Below are 16861 nucleotides of genomic sequence, written 5' to 3' on the forward strand. Positions count from 1 at the left end.
AGCTCGCGACGATGTGAGGCAGTGGCAGCGAGAGTGAGGCTTAGGGTTAGGGTTTGATTGGGGGGAAATGGGAGAGAGAGGATAGGAAAAGTCGAAGATCGCCTACCCCTTTTTATATTTATAATATCTAAATTATATTTTTTTAAAAATTATATATTATATATGCGGGCAGTTCAGTTTAAACCGAACCGCCGGTCTGCCAAACCGTGAACCGTGCGATTTGGTAGTTTTCCAAACCAAACCAAACCAAACCAAACCAGACCACTACTTCAAAAAAATCAGCCGGTTCGGTCCAGTCCGGTTCGGTTCGGCCGGAGACCGCGGTTTGGCGGTTTTTTTGAACTCCCCTAGTCAAATTACTTGAATTCTACCAAAAAAAAAAAAAAATGATTAGAGGGTATAGAGAATACTCGTACAAAAACACTGATATTTAAGTTAGACATTGAATATTTAAACTCTATATTGAAACTAATATTAGAAACCTATATCTTTGAAAATGAGGGCTCATATATTTATAAAAAAAATATAGAGATTTTCTAAATCTCTTAGTAAAATTATGATTTTTTATATAATATTTATCTTAATATTTTTAAATTTATTAGAATTAAAATTTTCATAAATAACGTTTATCTTAACATTTTAGATCCATTAAAATTAATATATTTATAGATAATATTTTTTTTTTATAAAACTTTTCCAGGAACTTTCGAATGTCAGAGCTATTTTATTTGTATTTTGTTCAAAATCTCATGATTAAACAAAAATTACACATTTTTAGCTCATAAAATTATTTTGGACTTTCAGACTTTTTTAATTAAGTTTTATCTATGACATGTCAAATAAAATTAAATATAATTGCTTAAGATTAAATAAATAAATAATAACAAAGTGAATGAATAAATACATAAATAAATGAATGAAATAACAAATTCTGATTAACCTTTAAACCTTACTTTTAATTATAGGGCAAATAGCAAAAAAAAAAAAAAATATTTTTATGAATTTGTAACTTTATTCAATCATTTTAATTTTGTCAATATATATCTCAATTGATTGAATTGAGTGAAATTTTATCCAACAATTAAAATTATTTTGAGATATGTGTGTTATCATTGATATGGCACATCACGTGTTATAAAAAATAAAAATATGAGTGAGATTTATATGTATATATAAGAAAAAATAAAAAAATAATATAAAAAATAATTTATGTGTACACGTGAGTTTCATTCATATTTTTATTTTTTATGACATATAGTGTGTCATGTTAATAATGGCACGCGTCTCGCAAATTAATTTTAGATATTAGATAAAATTATATAAAATTAAATTAATAAAATATAATTATAAAAATTAAAATAATTGAATAAAGTTGTAAATTCATACGAAAGTTAGGTTTTTTTTTGGCTATTTACCCTTAGTTGTATTTAATCAAAACAATAAAACTTCATGCCCTTCACGTAACTATAAACGAAACGTAATTCGTTCTCTCTCTCTCTCTCTCTCTCTCTCTATATATATATATATATATATAATATCTCTCTCTCTCTCTCTGTGTTTATGTATATATATATATACACACACACACGGAGAACGAAGCTGGATTGATTTGATTCGAAGAGTCCGGTTCGTGGATCGCTTTTCTACTGGTATGATTTGTGTTAATGCTGTCCTCTGCTTTTCGTCTTGTTTCCTTCGTTTTGGATTATTGATTACATGAAATTGTGTTCTCCTCGTGATTTGCAACGTTTGTATGGTAATTCAATGTTCTTTGTGTAATGTGACTTGGTAAGGATGCTGATGCCTAATCGTTTGCACTGATGCTCAGCTTAATTTGAACTTCTACTTGATGCTCGATCTCTGATCCTGCCCCTCCTTTTCTGTTTGATTCGTCTGGCGGGCAATTTATAATGGATTCTTGTAACTCTAGTAATTAATCTAAATTAGTGCTTCAGACGATTTTTGTTTTTCTGTTCTCGATGATTTTGGCAATTGTTCCACAAAGGGAGAAGGCTTGAGAACGTAATTTCTTTATCCAAATCATATAAATATAAATTTATATTTGGACTGGGGTTACTAAGGAGAAAATCTAAGAATTTTGGTGTCAATGTAGAAGTATTATACCTTCAATATCCCCCTTTTGGAGCTTACTGGAAACTTGTTCAAGGGTTTTGTGACAGCGGTGCTATTTTTGAGGAACAAATAGTTAGCAAATCCCCTTCCCCGTTGTTCATTGTCTGAAGGGGCTTCCTTATAGTAATTTCCTGATTTTTGCATAAGCTACTAGTGGAGGGAGAATTACGTACTCTCCGAACTCAATAACTGTCGGGGTTTTTAATTATTTATTCTGTTTTCAGAGGATTGAATTGAATGCAGAATATTTGAAATTTAGCCTCTCTTGATTTCCTTCCTTCTTGTTCTTCTATTCTCTCCCTTGTTTTTTGGTTTCACCTCTTCTCCCTTCCATCCTTTCTTTATCAGGTCTCCCTCCTCTTCATTCCTCTCCTATATTTCTTCTATTCTCTCTCATTCTCTTTGGTCATAAACCACATGTCAACACAAATATTATAATGCCAAACAGAAAATATCCTTGTTTTCATATAAGAATATAACCAAATTGGTCCAATCTTTCCTACAGTTGAAACCAATTATAGGCACTAAATTCATCCAATCTTCTTAGCTGTTGAAATCAATTCTGAGGTCATTGTCCATCGAGATAGATTTGCTGAAGTGGTCCAATGTGTTCGTTTAAATACAATTCTATTTATAGAGAGGTGACAAGTATAGAGATTACACACACACTGAGAGGGGGTGGGGGGAAGGAATGTGGAGAAAAATAAGTTGGAAAGATATACGGGCTCACATATTTCAGGCTATGTCTTTGTCTTGGTGCAACATTTAAGTCTCACCATTACAATGTCTGTCATGTTGTAAAACACTGAAAATTTCCTCAGGACAATGTGTTTTAGAGTACCCTCCTTACACCACATAGTGGTGCCGGCCTTGTGTATTGGGACACAAGGTCCACATGCATGACATGCCAACTGTTAGGCTGACACCATTTACATTTTTGTTTCATTGCATAACAAGAAACATAAGATACACATGAAGACATTAATCACAACAATTTTGAAATGATTTGAACACGATATAACACAAAGATAACAAGGCTATGATATAAATAATTATATCCATCTATAAATAGTACCTATATCTTTTTTGATAGATTACAAATACATTACACTTTCCAATAGAGAGAGAAAAAAGAAAAGTTAAACAAGAAGGGGTTAATTGTTATGTAGCAATATTATTTTTGTTTTACCATTCAATCATGTGATTTTTACAACTTATCCTTTCCATACACAGGTTAAATCCATGATTTTTAGTTACAGAAATTCCAACCTTAATCTGGCTACCAAAGCTCCCCATCAAAAATCAAATTAATCTATCAAATGAGAATGTCATGAATCATGACTTAACCAGAGAGAGAGAGAGATTGATTGATTGATTTTAGCTGTTACATATCACACGGCAAATATAGAAGTTGCCTGAAGCTACCTATTATGAAGTTTCCACACTAAAACTAACATACATAGACGCTAGTCTTTCTGGAATTCACGTACTTCACCAGAAAACAGCCTACTCACAACTGTATCCTTTGAACAGCAACAGTGTTTGGCTTTGATTTTGGATGTTGATTTTGATTTCCTGTTCCTGTTAGAATGAGCATTGGAGCTAGTAGAAGTGTTGGGTGAATTGGTGGTGTTGTTTCTGTGGGAAAGGTCTTGGAGATGGTGCTTTTTTTTGGGGGGGGTGGGAAGTAAAGGGTGGGTTGTAATGGTTTCTCCCAAAACCAGAAAGTGAGATGGTGATTTTGAGGTAGAAGGATTGAGTTGCTCCAGTTGTGGAAGTTCAGGTATATATTTGATAAAAGTTAAAGTTCATTATATAATTGTTATGTGAGGCAAAGTTCAAGAAATTTTTGGTAATTTGGCTTAAATTAAATATAAACTAAGCACTTTAGTTTAAATTAAACATACAATAACTAGGAATTCCAAAAGATTTCCGTAATCAGAAAGTCTTGGAACTCCAAAAGATAGTCATCATTAAAAAGTTCAAGAGATTTAACTTTCAGATATTAAAACATTCATAATAATAATAAAAAAATACATATACACACTATTAAAATATTGGGCATCTAGATCTGAGGTTGAGAATGCCATGGACCTAGGGTTTGAGAATAATTGGAAGGAATTGGGGAAGATAGATCAGAAGCAATGGGAGGGAATTAAGGAAGAACAAGAATAGTGAGAGAGACTAGGGAGGACTGAGAGAAAGAGCTCTTCTATGTCTTGAATTAGATCGGATTAGCCTTATATACTGACCCAGTAGCTAAGGTTTGGCTCCAATAGGGCTGCCAAATATTCGAATTAGTATAATTGAAGGCAATTGTCCTTAGGTACAAATCACTACAACTACCATACAACTAAAAGGAAATTCATCTATTATCTAATTACCACTATGTCCTTGGGTCATGACAATTTTCTCCCTCCTTAGAGAGAGTTCTTGTCCCCAAGAACTTGCTGCAATTGGTCTCGCTTCTTCACCCAATCCCAACTTGCTCTTCTTCTCCTTCTTTTCCATCCTCTAGTCCTTTCGTATATAGTAATTGTTTCCTATTTTGTCTGGGTTCACTTTTGCTTTCTTAATTAAGATTTCTTTATCTCTTAGAATATGGATTGTAAAAAAACCTCTACAAATAGAAGGCCCTTAAGTCTATTTTAGTTAGTCAATAACATAACTTTATTCCATACAATTGAGAGAGTTTTCTCTGGTTCTTGAGCCTTTGTGCTTGTGCGAGGATTAGTGTTTGTTTTTCCTTTGTTTATCATGCTATTCACTGCATTAGGTGGTATTAGAGTAGGATTTTCACCTAATCTGATGTCTCATGACAACGTGGAAGACATCCAACCTATTGACGAAGAATAGGGGTTGCAGACTCTTTGGACTACGGTTTATAGACAAGGAGACGCTGTTCAAAGATTGGAACAAGGGCATGATGACATTGTTGCCATGTTTGATGCCCTTTTGAGGATTGCCAACGGAAATCAGAATGAATATAGGCATGGTGTTCGTGATTCTCTCGGGCCCAACCTTTTGGAAGATCTGTAGCTGCAAACAATCATAGGCAACCAGCCTATGATGAAGATTTGAGTGATGAAGAAGACATTGCTAACAACGCCAATCTTAGGCTAGGTAATCAATGCAAAGGAAGAGCTGATCGGGACGCCTATGATTATCAATTCCTAGTTTTTTTGAGGATTTAAATATTGAGGACTTATTAGATTGGATTACTGAAGTTGAACAATTCTACGAATACATGGAGATCCTAGATCATAAACTAGTCAAAATGGTGGCTTGCAAATTGAAAGGAGGAGCTTCAGCTTGGTGGGATCACTTGAAGGAGATAAGAAGATGAAAGGGGAAGAATCCTATCTCTACATGGGAAAAGATGAAGCGATATCTTCACAAAAGGTTTCTTCCTCCAAATTATGAGTAATATCTCTTTCAGCAATACCAAAGATGTCACCAAGGTATGCAAACTGTTAATGAATATACTGCTGAATTTTTAAGACTCGTCTAAAGAAATCACCTCATGGAAACTGAAGGGCAACAAGTTGCAAGATACCTTGACGGCCTCAAATCTACAATTTGGGATAGAATTGAGGTTCAAATGGTGTTGACCTTGAATGGAGCCCATAACATGGCCCTAAAAGCTGAGACGATGACCTAGAAAGAGGGTGGAATGAAGTTACACACAAGGCATATGGTGGGGAAGCCTCACAAGTTCAAATGGAAAGGAACCGAGTGACTTCGCAGGAATCAACTCTTCCAAAAAAAGAAGATAAAGCTGCTGGAAAACAAAAGGAAGTTAGTGAATCACTAAAAACTCCTAATCCATATGCTAGGCCCATTCTTGGAAAGTGCTTCAAGTGTGACCAACTAGGCATTGTTCCAGTGATTGTCCAAAGTGGAAGGGAGTGAACATTGTCGAGCGGGAAGAAGAGGAAGATCCTGAAGTTTATTGTGAGCCCGACGATGATGAAGGGCATAAAGATGATGGTAACAAAACAAACTTTGTGGTTTGAAAATTGATGTTGACTCTTACTTCTTCTGAAGCAAGATGATAACTCTCAACGACATCAACTTTTCTGAACTTGTTGTACCATCCATGGTAAGGTCTTTGACCTCATTATTGATAGTGGTAGTTGTGAAAATATTATTGGTAGGGAAACAGTGAACAAACTACAACTTCCAATTGAAAAACACCCAAATCCATACTCTATTGGGTGGATCAAGGCTGTGGGAAAGATACAAATAACGGAACGTTGTAAAGTACCATTCTCCGCCAAGATGAGGTCTATTGTGACATAGTAGACATGGATGCATGTCACCTTCTCTTTGGGAGGCCATGGCAATTTGATATCGATGCTCTACACTCCAGGATAGACAACATTTATAGGCTTATAGGCTACAATAGGAAGGTATATGATATACTTTGTTGCCTATGAAGGGGAGTACCTTTCCTAAAGCTTTTAAAGTTGAGGGGAGGACTTTCTGAAAAGGAGTTTGAGGCTAAAATTAAAGAAACCAAGGAGATCCATGCAATGGTGGTTAAGCAAGTGTTAATGGTTGTGAAAGAGGCAAAGTGCAATGGTGGTCAAGCAAGTGTTAATGCTAAATTTCAAGAAATAATTGCCAAAGACCTTCTAGAAGGATTACCTTCAATGAGGGATATCCAACATCATATTGATCTCATTCCTAAAGCTAGTTTACCAATTTTACCTCACTATAGAATGAGTCCTAAGGAGAGTGATGTCTTGAAGGAGAAGGTGGAAGAATTGCTATGAAAGGGACATATTCGAGAAAGCATGAGTCTGTGTGTTGTTCCCACATTGCTCACACTGAAGAAAGATGGGAGTTGGAGAATGTATGTTGACTGTAAGGCCATCAACAAGATTCTTGTGAGTTACAAGTTCCCAATTCCACGGTTGGATGACAGCTTGATAGTCTAAGTGGGTCTAAGGTGTTTGCCAAGATTGGTCTTTGAAGTTGATATCACCAAATTTGAATTAGGCCTAGAGATGAGTGGAAGACAACTTTCAAAACTAAAGAGGGTCTGTATGAATGGCTCGTTATACCTTTAGGATTAACTAATGCTCCTAGCACTTTCATGCAGCTTATGAATCAAGTACTCCAACCATTTATTGAAAAATTTGTTGTAGTGTATTTTGATGATATATAGTCCTTCCGAAGAGGAGCACGTCATGCACTTGCGAGATGTGCTAACTACACTGAATGAAATCAAACTTTATGTTTATCTCAACAAATGCAGCTTTCTGACTTCAAAGCTACTGCTTTTGGGATATGTGGTGAGCTTGCAAGGGATCCATGTTGATGAAGACAAAGTCAAGGCTATTCGAGAGTGGCCTACACCCAAAACTGTGATGGAGGTAAGGAATTTCCATGGTTTAGCTACTTTCTATAGGTGTTTTATTCTAAATTTTAGTAGTATTGTTGCATCTATGACTGAATGCCAAAAGAAGGGGAAATTCCAGTGGATGAAGAGGCATAGAAAAGCTTTGCCTTGATAAAAGAAAAGTTATGTATCACACCTGTCCTTGCTTCACTAGATTTTGACACACTCTTTGAAGTTGAATGTGATGAGAGTGAGAATTGGGGCTATTCTTTCTCAAGAAAAAATGCCAATTGCATTCTTTAGTGAAAAGCTTAGTGACTCAAGATGCAAATGGTCAACATATGACAAAGAATTCTATTCCATAGTGAGGGCTTTAAAGCATTGGGAGCACTATCTAGTTGGGCGTGAGTTTGTGCTGCATACCAATCATCAAGCATTAAAGTATTTAAATAAACAAAAACGAATCAGCAGTGATATGCATGCTAGGTGGTCTACATTCCTTCAAAAATTCCCTTTCAAACTCATTCATAAATCGGGTTTGGAAAATAAGGTATTCGATGTTTTAAGTAGGAGAGCAGAATTATTGGTGACTATGAGCCATGATGTTGAGGGTTTTGATCAATTCAAGGAATTGGATGTGGATGATGAAGATTTTCATGGAATATGGGAAAAGTGTACCTAAGGAAAAGGCAGAAGACTTCCATATTCATGAAGAGGAATCGACTTTGTGTCCCTTGCATATCTTTGAGAGAAAAGTTGATTAGAGATTTGTATGGAGGAGGTCTTGTTGGTCATTTGGGAAGAGACAAGACTCTTGCGTCCTTACAAGAGCGATATTATTGGCCACATTTGAGGAGAGATGTTGAGAAGTTTGTTCAAAGGTGCTATGTGTGCCAAACTTCCAAGGGGCAAGCGTGAAACATTGGTCTTTACATGCCTTTGCCAATTCTTGAAAATATTTGGGAAGATTTATCTATGGATTTTGTGTTTGGCTTACCTCGTACCCAATGTGGTATGGATTTAATTTTTGTTGTGGTTGATAGATACTTGAAGATGGCACATTTCATCTCTCGCAAAAAATACTTAGGATGCTTCGAACATAGCAAAATTGTTCCTTCGGGAGATCGTTAGGTTGCATGGTGTACCAAAATCAATCACATCCGATTGTGGCACCAGGTTCCTTAGTCACTTTTGGATTACTTTGTGGAAAATGTTTGATTCTTCTTTGAACTATAGTAGCATGACACATCCACAATCCGATGGACAAACGGAGGTTGCAAATAGAACTTTGGGAAAATTTCATCAGAAGCATTTGTGGAGATAAACTGAGACAATGGGATTTTGCTTTCGCTCAAGCAGAATTTGCCTACAACAACTCTGTCCATAGATCCACGGGAAGATAACCATTCTTTATAGTATATATGAAAGTTCCTCAACATGCCTTAGACTTGGTGAAGCTTCCTAAAGTTCTTGGATTAAGTATTGTAGCTGAAAATATGGCAGAGCAAGTCCAAGCCATTCAGGTGGAAATAAAGGACAAGATTGAGAAATCCAATATACGATACAAGCAAAATGCAAATAAAAAGTGATGAGAGCATTCGTTCCAAGAGGAGACATTGTCATGGTGTTTTTTCGAATAGACAAGTTTCCTATGGGTACTTATAACAAATTACAGCCAAAAAAGTACGAACCTTGCAAAATTTTGAGGAAAATCAACCACAATGCATACAAAGTTGATCTTCCTTCATTTTCTATTTCGAAGAGCTTCATTTGCTATTTGGATGAGTCTTTATATGCAGATTTGGAGTTTCAACTTGAGGACGAGTTTTCTTGAAGTGGAGGAGTTTGACATAGAGCTTTCAGTTTATTAATTTTAATAATTGTTGTAATTCCAATTATTTAATTATTTTAGGACTTATTTTACTATTTTGTAGGAAGATTTAATTTATTCCTTGTTCTAGAATATTTAGGATTCCTATTTTGTCTTTGACTTAGGTTTACTTTTCCTTTCTTAATCAAGATTCCTTTGTCTCTTAAAATAGGGATTGTAAAAACCTCAACAAATATCAGGGCCTTAAGTCTATTTTGGTCAGTCAAGAACATAACTTTATTCCATACAATTGAGAGAGTTTTCTCTGGTTCTTGCATCTTTGTGCCTGTGTGAGGATTAGCGATTGCTTTTCCTTTGTTTATCATGCTATTCGCTATGTCACTTGCACTTTTGGGACATTTCTGTTAATTTTCTCCAACTATAGTGTCTGAGAGCTTTCTGTTTCTACTTGTATGAATGAATTTCTAAGGATTGTGTAAGATAAAGGAACAGAAGATGAAGAATTCCATGTCTCCAAAATTCCAAAAAAACGAATAAACATTTGTTGAACTCGTTATACAAACGTGGAATCTCCCTCTCTCTCTTTCTCTCTCTCCCCTCACCCAATTGTCATCAGAGTCCCTTCCTTATGCATCATGTACTGAATGTGTCATGCCAGAAAATTCCTAATCTACTTTGGGTCCTTTTATGTGAGATTTAGCATATGATTTCCTGTGCTTTCAATTTTTCACAGTTGCTTGACAAATTAGGTGCTTATTCTAGGGAAATCAGCTGTGTAATATTGTAGCTAAGTCATGAGTCAAGACTGAAGCTTAGGTGTTCTTTTTGCACCAAATTTTTTTTAAAGAGCTTGGGATTATGCTTCTCAAATTTTTTGTTACAGAAAAAAAGAGTTCATGTGAATTTTCTTATGGGAACTTCTTTTCTTAATACCTATTAAGTCTCTGAATGTCATGCAATTAAACCTTTTGTCATCTACTCTGGCTGGGATATACTGAACCTCTTTGTCTTTATCCTTTATGAGGAACAGGATACTAATTAAATCATGCTATTGTAAGTCTTTGTTATCTTAATCATGATTATGATGCCAAAAATTAGAGGACACTTGACCATGGTGAACAATCTAAATTCCTTGTTGTGGGAAAGTCTTTTACTCTCTCCTCTTTTGCTCATAGTCTAATGAGGAGACTGCCACTATGTTATGGCTAGAGAAGGACCCAATCCTTTATATTTATAGTCCAAGGAAGTTCCAATACAGATAAGGAGACAAACAGATATGGACATGGATCTGGGATACAATGGTTTTGAAAAAATAAAGAGTATGGAAAAGGCCAAGATATGATAACAGAATAATAATTTATATCTGTTCTGTAAGTAATTTTTATGAACATAATAATTAAAAAGTATTGATAAAATACCACTGATCTGATATGACAAAATCATTAAATAGTACAATAAAGTATATGACAATGTTGAAAGAATACCACCAGTCCAACTTAAAGATACCATTAAATCCTTTTATTGAATATCATTCAACAATAAAAGAAAAATTAACTATTTTTAGGAGCTGTATTAGGATTAACTTTGGTTTTTTTTTTTTTTATTCTTTATCCAAAAATTTATTGTGAATTTTAAGTTTAAAAGGCTTTGGAACTATGTTAAACACTCACTGAATCCTTAGCCATGTCAGTGGTGTGTACTAGAAGTGTCCGAAAATAAAAGTAATAACAAAATAAGGACACACCAAATGTCACATTTGAACCTATTTTGACATGTCTGAGGATCTGTTTTTGACTTGTGTAGATTATTGTATAATTAAGTGTCTGTGCTTCCAGATTTAAGGGCAACTAGTAAATTTTTCACCACAAAGAATTGCTAAAATGATAGGACATGCATAAATATTGTTATATATTTCCACTAATATGCTACTTGATTATACACAGCTAAGTTGGACTAGGCTGCGTATTTCAGCACTCACAGTTGACCACGACAACAGGCCAGTTTTACTGTCTCACATCACAAAAACACTTGTTGTTAGGTATGGTTAACCTAATACCCATGTTGTACTTCATCTCCAATCAATATGGGACATGACATTCTCTCTCACCTAATCATGTGATTGTCTCAATATGTTGGCTCCTATTTTACTAGGGAGTGGAGCTGTCCATCTTGGCCTGAGTCTATATCGACTTTAGTGTCTTTAATGAGGTCCACAACAATAATAGGGGGATGATGCACTTAGGTCCTACTATGAATCTATGATATCACTTTTTTAGAGGCTCATATCTCAAAAAATTGTTATTAGGTGTGGTTAACCCAAGATTTTATATACTCATGTCGTGTGACACTCCATCTCCAATCAATGTGGGATGTGACACTAGTCTTCTGTTCATGTTAGGGATTCTTTCAAGTAGGTTTTGGCAAACACAACTAATAAGCTATGCTTACCACTTTATTAAGAAATTCCTACAATTATGTTAATAAGGCATAATGGTTTTGTTTGGAGTCTTGTCCTTGTTATTAAATCAATATTGCCTAGAGGGATTTGTGTCTTAAAATATTAAGTTTCCCTAAGGATTATGGAGATGAAGAAATGGTAATACATCGTGAATCATCCCTATTCAGAGAGAGTGTAAAGTCTGCTCAAAGTGCAAAATATTGTGCTTACTGATAGATATTCTCACTGTCTGTTCTGGTTTCTGCTTGAAGAGTTCTTAATTTCTATGGGCATGGATGGAGTGATTATCTTTCTAGAAAACAAAGAAATATTGGAGCTATCTTGGGGTAGCAAAATAAAATGCTCAATTGACTGCCTTCTAATGGCCATAGGAATGAACATAGAAATATGTTCTTATGACCGTCTTTCCATGAATTTAGGTGCTCTGGAGGAAAATATCAATATAACCTGACTTCATGTTGTACTTGGAAGTAGGGGTCATGCTGGGAGTTCTCTGATAGTAGTTTACTTCCATATAACTGCATTTAGGGAACCTAACAAGCAGTATAAATTGTATTTGTCCTCAATGTAGTGTCTTCTGCTGCCATCATAATCTATTGGTAGTTAATGACTTCGAATATTTTTTTCATTAATGTTATTGCAGTTGTCAATGTTGGTTGTTCATGCGACTAAATGATCATAATCATACAATTGTGAAGATTAATTACGCATGCGCCATTGTGAGCCGAAAAATTACTGTTGTTTTGATAGGATTATTGACTCTGACTATGGGTTCTGCAAATGGATTAGTGGGTGCAAAAGGGAAGCAACCTCTGTTTTCTTTTGGGGTTATAACAGATGTCCAGTATGCTGATATTCCTGATGGACGTTCTTTCCTTGGTGTTCCTCGGTATTATCGACACAGCATTCTTGTCTTGCAGAGGGCAGTCCAGAATTGGAATAACCTGCAGAAGCTCAAATTTGCAGTCAATTGTGGGGACATTGTTGATGGGTTTTGCCCCAAAGATCAGTCCTTAAATGCTGTTAAGAAAGTTGTTAGTGAGTTTGAAAATTTCAGTGGTCCTGTCCACCACATGATTGGCAATCACTGCCTCTACAATCTCTCTCGTGACAAGTTGCTTCCATTATTGAAAAATCCCAATCTTGATGGCCGTGCATACTATGATTTTACTCCATCCCCAGAATATCGATTTGTAATCCTTGATGGCTATGATATCAGTGCCATTGGCTGGCCACAAGAACATCCGCACACTCTGGAGGCCTTGAAAATTCTTGGGGAGAAAAATCCAAATTCAGATAAAAACAGTCCGGCAGGGCTTGTGGGCCTGGAGAGAAGGTTCCTCAAGTTCAATGGAACGGTTGGAAAAGAACAACTAGAATGGTTGGATGATGTGCTTCAGGATGCAACAAAATTAAACCAGAAAGTTGTGATCTGTTGCCATTTGTCTTTACATCCTGGTGCATCGTCTCCAGCAGCCCTTCTCTGGAATTATGATGAAGTGATGGGTATTGTACACCGATACAATTGTGTGAAGGTTTGCCTAGCTGGGCATGACCACAAAGGCGGATACTCAGTTGACTCACATGGTGTCCATCATCGAGTTCTTGAAGCAGCCCTAGAGTGCCCTCCCGGCGCAGATGCATTCGGACACATAGATGTTTTTGATGACAGGTTATTGCTCGTTGGAGCTGATCGAATGCAGAGCACTGAGATGATTTTTGCTCCTTAAATGTCTGCATATAGAATCAAACTCCCATTCATTTTCTCAAGAAGAAAGTAGAATGTACATTATAGAGTTCTGCCATTATTTGCAGGAAATTCCCCAAGGCTTCTTGTTGAAATTTCAACTAGCAAGTTCTAGTGGTTTTCCCATGTAGAAAGAGGTGCTGATGCAACAAACTATGTGATATCAAGGACAATCTTACTATGTTAATGAGTCCTATAATAGCCATACTCCCAGATGTGACATACAATGGTTGCTGATTTTCTTAAGGTTTTCAATAGAATATCGGTCTCTCATACAAATGGTTTTCTTTTATTATTATTATTATTATTATTATTATTATTATTATTATTATTATTATATATGACCTAAGTATCTGAGGTTCACCCGAATAATTCTAGGGAGAGCGGTCTTCCCCCTTGATTCATTTTTCAGGTAAATTCAAATGCGATCACAGTTTATATACACTTAGAATGGATTTTCGAAAAACAGCTACCCTCCATATACACCTTGCCTTTACATCATGCTGGTACAAATGGCTTCTTGTTTGGCCCTGTAGTGGTTTCTTTCTGAAAATTTTGAAGCTTTGGTGCCTTTTGTCTCTGCTGTGTTAGCTCTTTCAGGTCTCAAAAATCTTGGGTTCATTTCAATTTTCAAGTCATTTTAAACATCAAAATTGCTCCATTGATCTGCCAAAGTGAAGTCTTGGTGTTATTTTGACCATCTTGCTTGAACAAGCACATGATAAATTTAGAATGTCAATACAGATAAACTCTAATCTTGCATGTTTTTCCAAAAGAAATGGTTTATAATATTTGAAAGGTCATATTCTCCCTATCACATTGACATTGTTTTCTCTCACTTTCTTGAGAAACAAACAAAGATAAGAAAGTCAATTCCCACAATCTAAGCATTAAGCAACACTACATCCTTCTTCTACCAGCACAACACAAACTACCCAGTATCACAACCTTTCCCTCATCTTCTCCTCACTTCTGTTGTGCCAACTTTGCCCTTCTCTTCTCCATGTAGAAGAACCCGAACAGCGACAGGATCGAGAAGGCTGAGAAGCAGACCGAGGCAATGTCAAGCGACGCGTGGCGCCCAGAGATCGCCTGAACCTGGAACAAGTTGGTGGCCTTGTGGGCATCAGTGGTCTGGCCATAGGCAGCTTCAACATGCCGTGAGTTGATGGCATAGGCCCTTATAAAGTAAGTTGCAGTTGGGATTTCCTTCTCAATGGCCCAGGTGAAGGAGTTGTTTGATGGGCTGTATGGCTTAGAAGTAATCTTGAATTGGCAGGTCTTGTCCTTCTCCAGATTGTCTTGTGTCTTCCTCCAGGCCCTGTCTAGTTGGCTTATAGGGGCATAGCATAGCTTGACCACCACAGTCTTGTAGGTTGAGTCTGTCCCAGATGGGAAGGTCTTGTTATAGGACCATGCCACTGTGATTTGGTCTTCACCAGCTTTTAGAACTGCCAATTGAAAGGCATCAAAGATTATTGCCAACAGAAAAAACCCAATTGGAGGAAGTTCTTAAATTCAATTTTATCTCTCAGAAACTCTCTTATTTTCTTGAAAACATGCCTTAATAATAACGGTAAGGTTATTTCTTTATAACTAAAAAATTGCGGGTTTGAGTTATGGAAATAGGCTTTTTGCAAACTAGTGGTAAGATTGCATTCTTTCTCAATTTTTGTAAAATGAAGAGTCTCGAATTTTTTTTATTTTATTAATTAACAAGTATGAATAACAATCAACAAACAAGATTGATTATTGCCAAAAGAGAAAATCCCAATTAGAGGAAGTACAAAAATTCAATATTTTTTCTCCTTGAAAATCTTTCATCTAATCTGTTATACAAATTATCAATCAGAGGATGTTCATAGATTGATTTTTTTTCTCTAGGAAAATCCTTCATCTCATCTATTAAAAAGCTCATTGATTAATAGTTTCTAGGACTGTCAGTTTGATGGCAACCCATGTAAAATATTGCCCCACAAGAGAAAATTTCAATTGAAGTTCAAACTCTACTTTCCGGGAAAATCTTAATATTTTCCTACTACAATATCTAAAACCTCCTCAATAAATTATCAACTTAAAGCTCTGTAAATTGGCTCATCAAGTAAACAGAGTCACTTGGTGCGAAGTCTGGATTTCTCAATCCTATGGATCCTCAAATCGAAGGAATCCATTTTCATAGCTCAATTCAACAGAGAGAGAGATAGAGAGAGAGAGAGAGAGAGAGAGAGAGAGAGAGAGAGAGAGAGAGAACCTTGTCCAGGAGTGGGTGATGCGGTGAGCAGAAGAGTTCTGTTAAGGGAAGAGAAGGTGACACCATAGCAAGTCTCTGCCAAGGAAGATATCAGAAGTACTGAAGCCACCAGAAGAAACCCACAAGCTGCTGCCATGGCTGATTGATTGATTGGCTTTCAAACTCCAAGAAGATTAATATAATTAATAGCTAGCTCTGAAAGTTAAGCAAGCTTCTGATAGATGGGCCACTACATATGTATGTATATATGTATATATTATTGTTCTTGGATTGCTTCTTCATATATACAGATGGGAGAAAAAGGAGTTCTTTGAACTGGAAGAAGAACAAGTCAAACACTCCATTTAATTGGCACCTCTTGGAGATTGCAAGGGATTCTTTATAATAATATCATAATTGTTTCTTAACTTTGATGAAAAGTGGCTCTAAGGCATGCTCAAGGGCTGGTGCCAAAAGGATTCTGTGGCCATACATACAACGGTTTGACAAGGGTGTGTTTGGACTTTGATTTGTTTGACTTCGCAAACTACAATAGCCTAACAATGTTCATTGAGTGGGCCTAGTTTTTTTGGCACTTTTGAGGTAGTATATTCTATCGGTATTTAAGAGGTAGGTTGCACGAGAATAATAAAAAATAAATATAATGCAAAATAAAAATAAAGAAATAATATTTTTTAAAAAGATAAGAAATGGAAATATGAAAAAATATAAACAACCTTTGTAAATATAATTTTTAATGTAAAAATTATAAAAAATAATTATTTAATCTAAGAATTAACATAAATTTCATAATGCATTCAAACAAATTTTTGAAAAAATAAAAAATTTTAAGTTATAGATGAAAACAATTATGTTTCTAATCTCTTCGTGGACAAAAATTAGTTTTTGATATTTTTTTAATATTATGAATGAATTTGAAATATTTCTAAAATTTCATAAATATCCTGAAAATATTTTTTTTTTTTGGATGGGTTTTGAAAATAGAAAAGTTTTGGAAACGTTAAAACGGCGTCTCCTGATGCGTTTTGTAATACCTCGAGAGCCCAATGTCAAATCTAAGAAAGAATTTTAAAGAAGTTAGTATATATATTGAG

The 16861-nt window shown here is 35.6% G+C and overlaps 2 protein-coding genes across 6 annotated transcripts; one reads left to right on the forward strand and one right to left on the reverse strand.

The window, feature by feature from the left end:
- Nucleotides 1-1468: 1468 nt before the first annotated feature.
- On the forward strand, nt 1469-13795 carry LOC127790541 (manganese-dependent ADP-ribose/CDP-alcohol diphosphatase). 5 transcript variants are annotated; one of them, XM_052320095.1, is made up of 3 exons: nt 1469-1649; nt 11255-11349; nt 12413-13795. In XM_052320095.1, the coding sequence occupies exon 3, from the start codon at nt 12432-12434 to the stop codon at nt 13497-13499; it is 1068 nt and encodes a 355-aa protein (XP_052176055.1). In that variant the 5' UTR covers nt 1469-1649; nt 11255-11349; nt 12413-12431; the 3' UTR covers nt 13500-13795. The 5 variants fall into 5 exon arrangements, with proteins under 5 accessions (XP_052176055.1, XP_052176058.1, XP_052176054.1 ...); XM_052320098.1 differs by having other exon boundaries at nt 12520-13795; XM_052320094.1 differs by lacking the exon at nt 11255-11349 and having other exon boundaries at nt 1470-1649.
- A 485-nt stretch (nt 13796-14280) lies between these two features.
- Nucleotides 14281-16101, reverse strand: LOC127790542 (high-affinity nitrate transporter 3.1-like). Its single transcript, XM_052320100.1, has 2 exons — nt 15768-16101; nt 14281-14967 (listed from the first exon to the last, which is right to left on the reverse strand). Exons 1-2 carry the CDS (start codon nt 15901-15903, stop codon nt 14483-14485), a joined length of 621 nt encoding a protein of 206 aa, XP_052176060.1. The 5' UTR covers nt 15904-16101; the 3' UTR covers nt 14281-14482.
- Between the last annotated feature and the right edge of the window lie 760 nt (nt 16102-16861).

The sequence above is a fragment of the Diospyros lotus genome, chromosome 14 (assembly GCF_014633365.1).
Source record: "Diospyros lotus cultivar Yz01 chromosome 14, ASM1463336v1, whole genome shotgun sequence".
Taxonomy (NCBI): domain Eukaryota; kingdom Viridiplantae; phylum Streptophyta; class Magnoliopsida; order Ericales; family Ebenaceae; genus Diospyros; species Diospyros lotus.

What these genes read in the sequence shown, in the direction of transcription:
- LOC127790541 (XM_052320095.1), top strand. Translation starts at nt 12,432, where the DNA reads ATGCGACTAAATGATCATAATCATACAATTGTGAAGATTAATTACGCA.
- LOC127790542 (XM_052320100.1), bottom strand. Translation starts at nt 15,903, where the DNA reads ATGGCAGCAGCTTGTGGGTTTCTTCTGGTGGCTTCAGTACTTCTGATA. An exon ending in ATCACCCACTCCTGGACAAG is followed by an intron (nt 14,968 to 15,767) that starts GTTCTCTCTCTC and finishes TTCAATTGGCAG; the next exon opens with TTCTAAAAGCTGGTGAAGAC.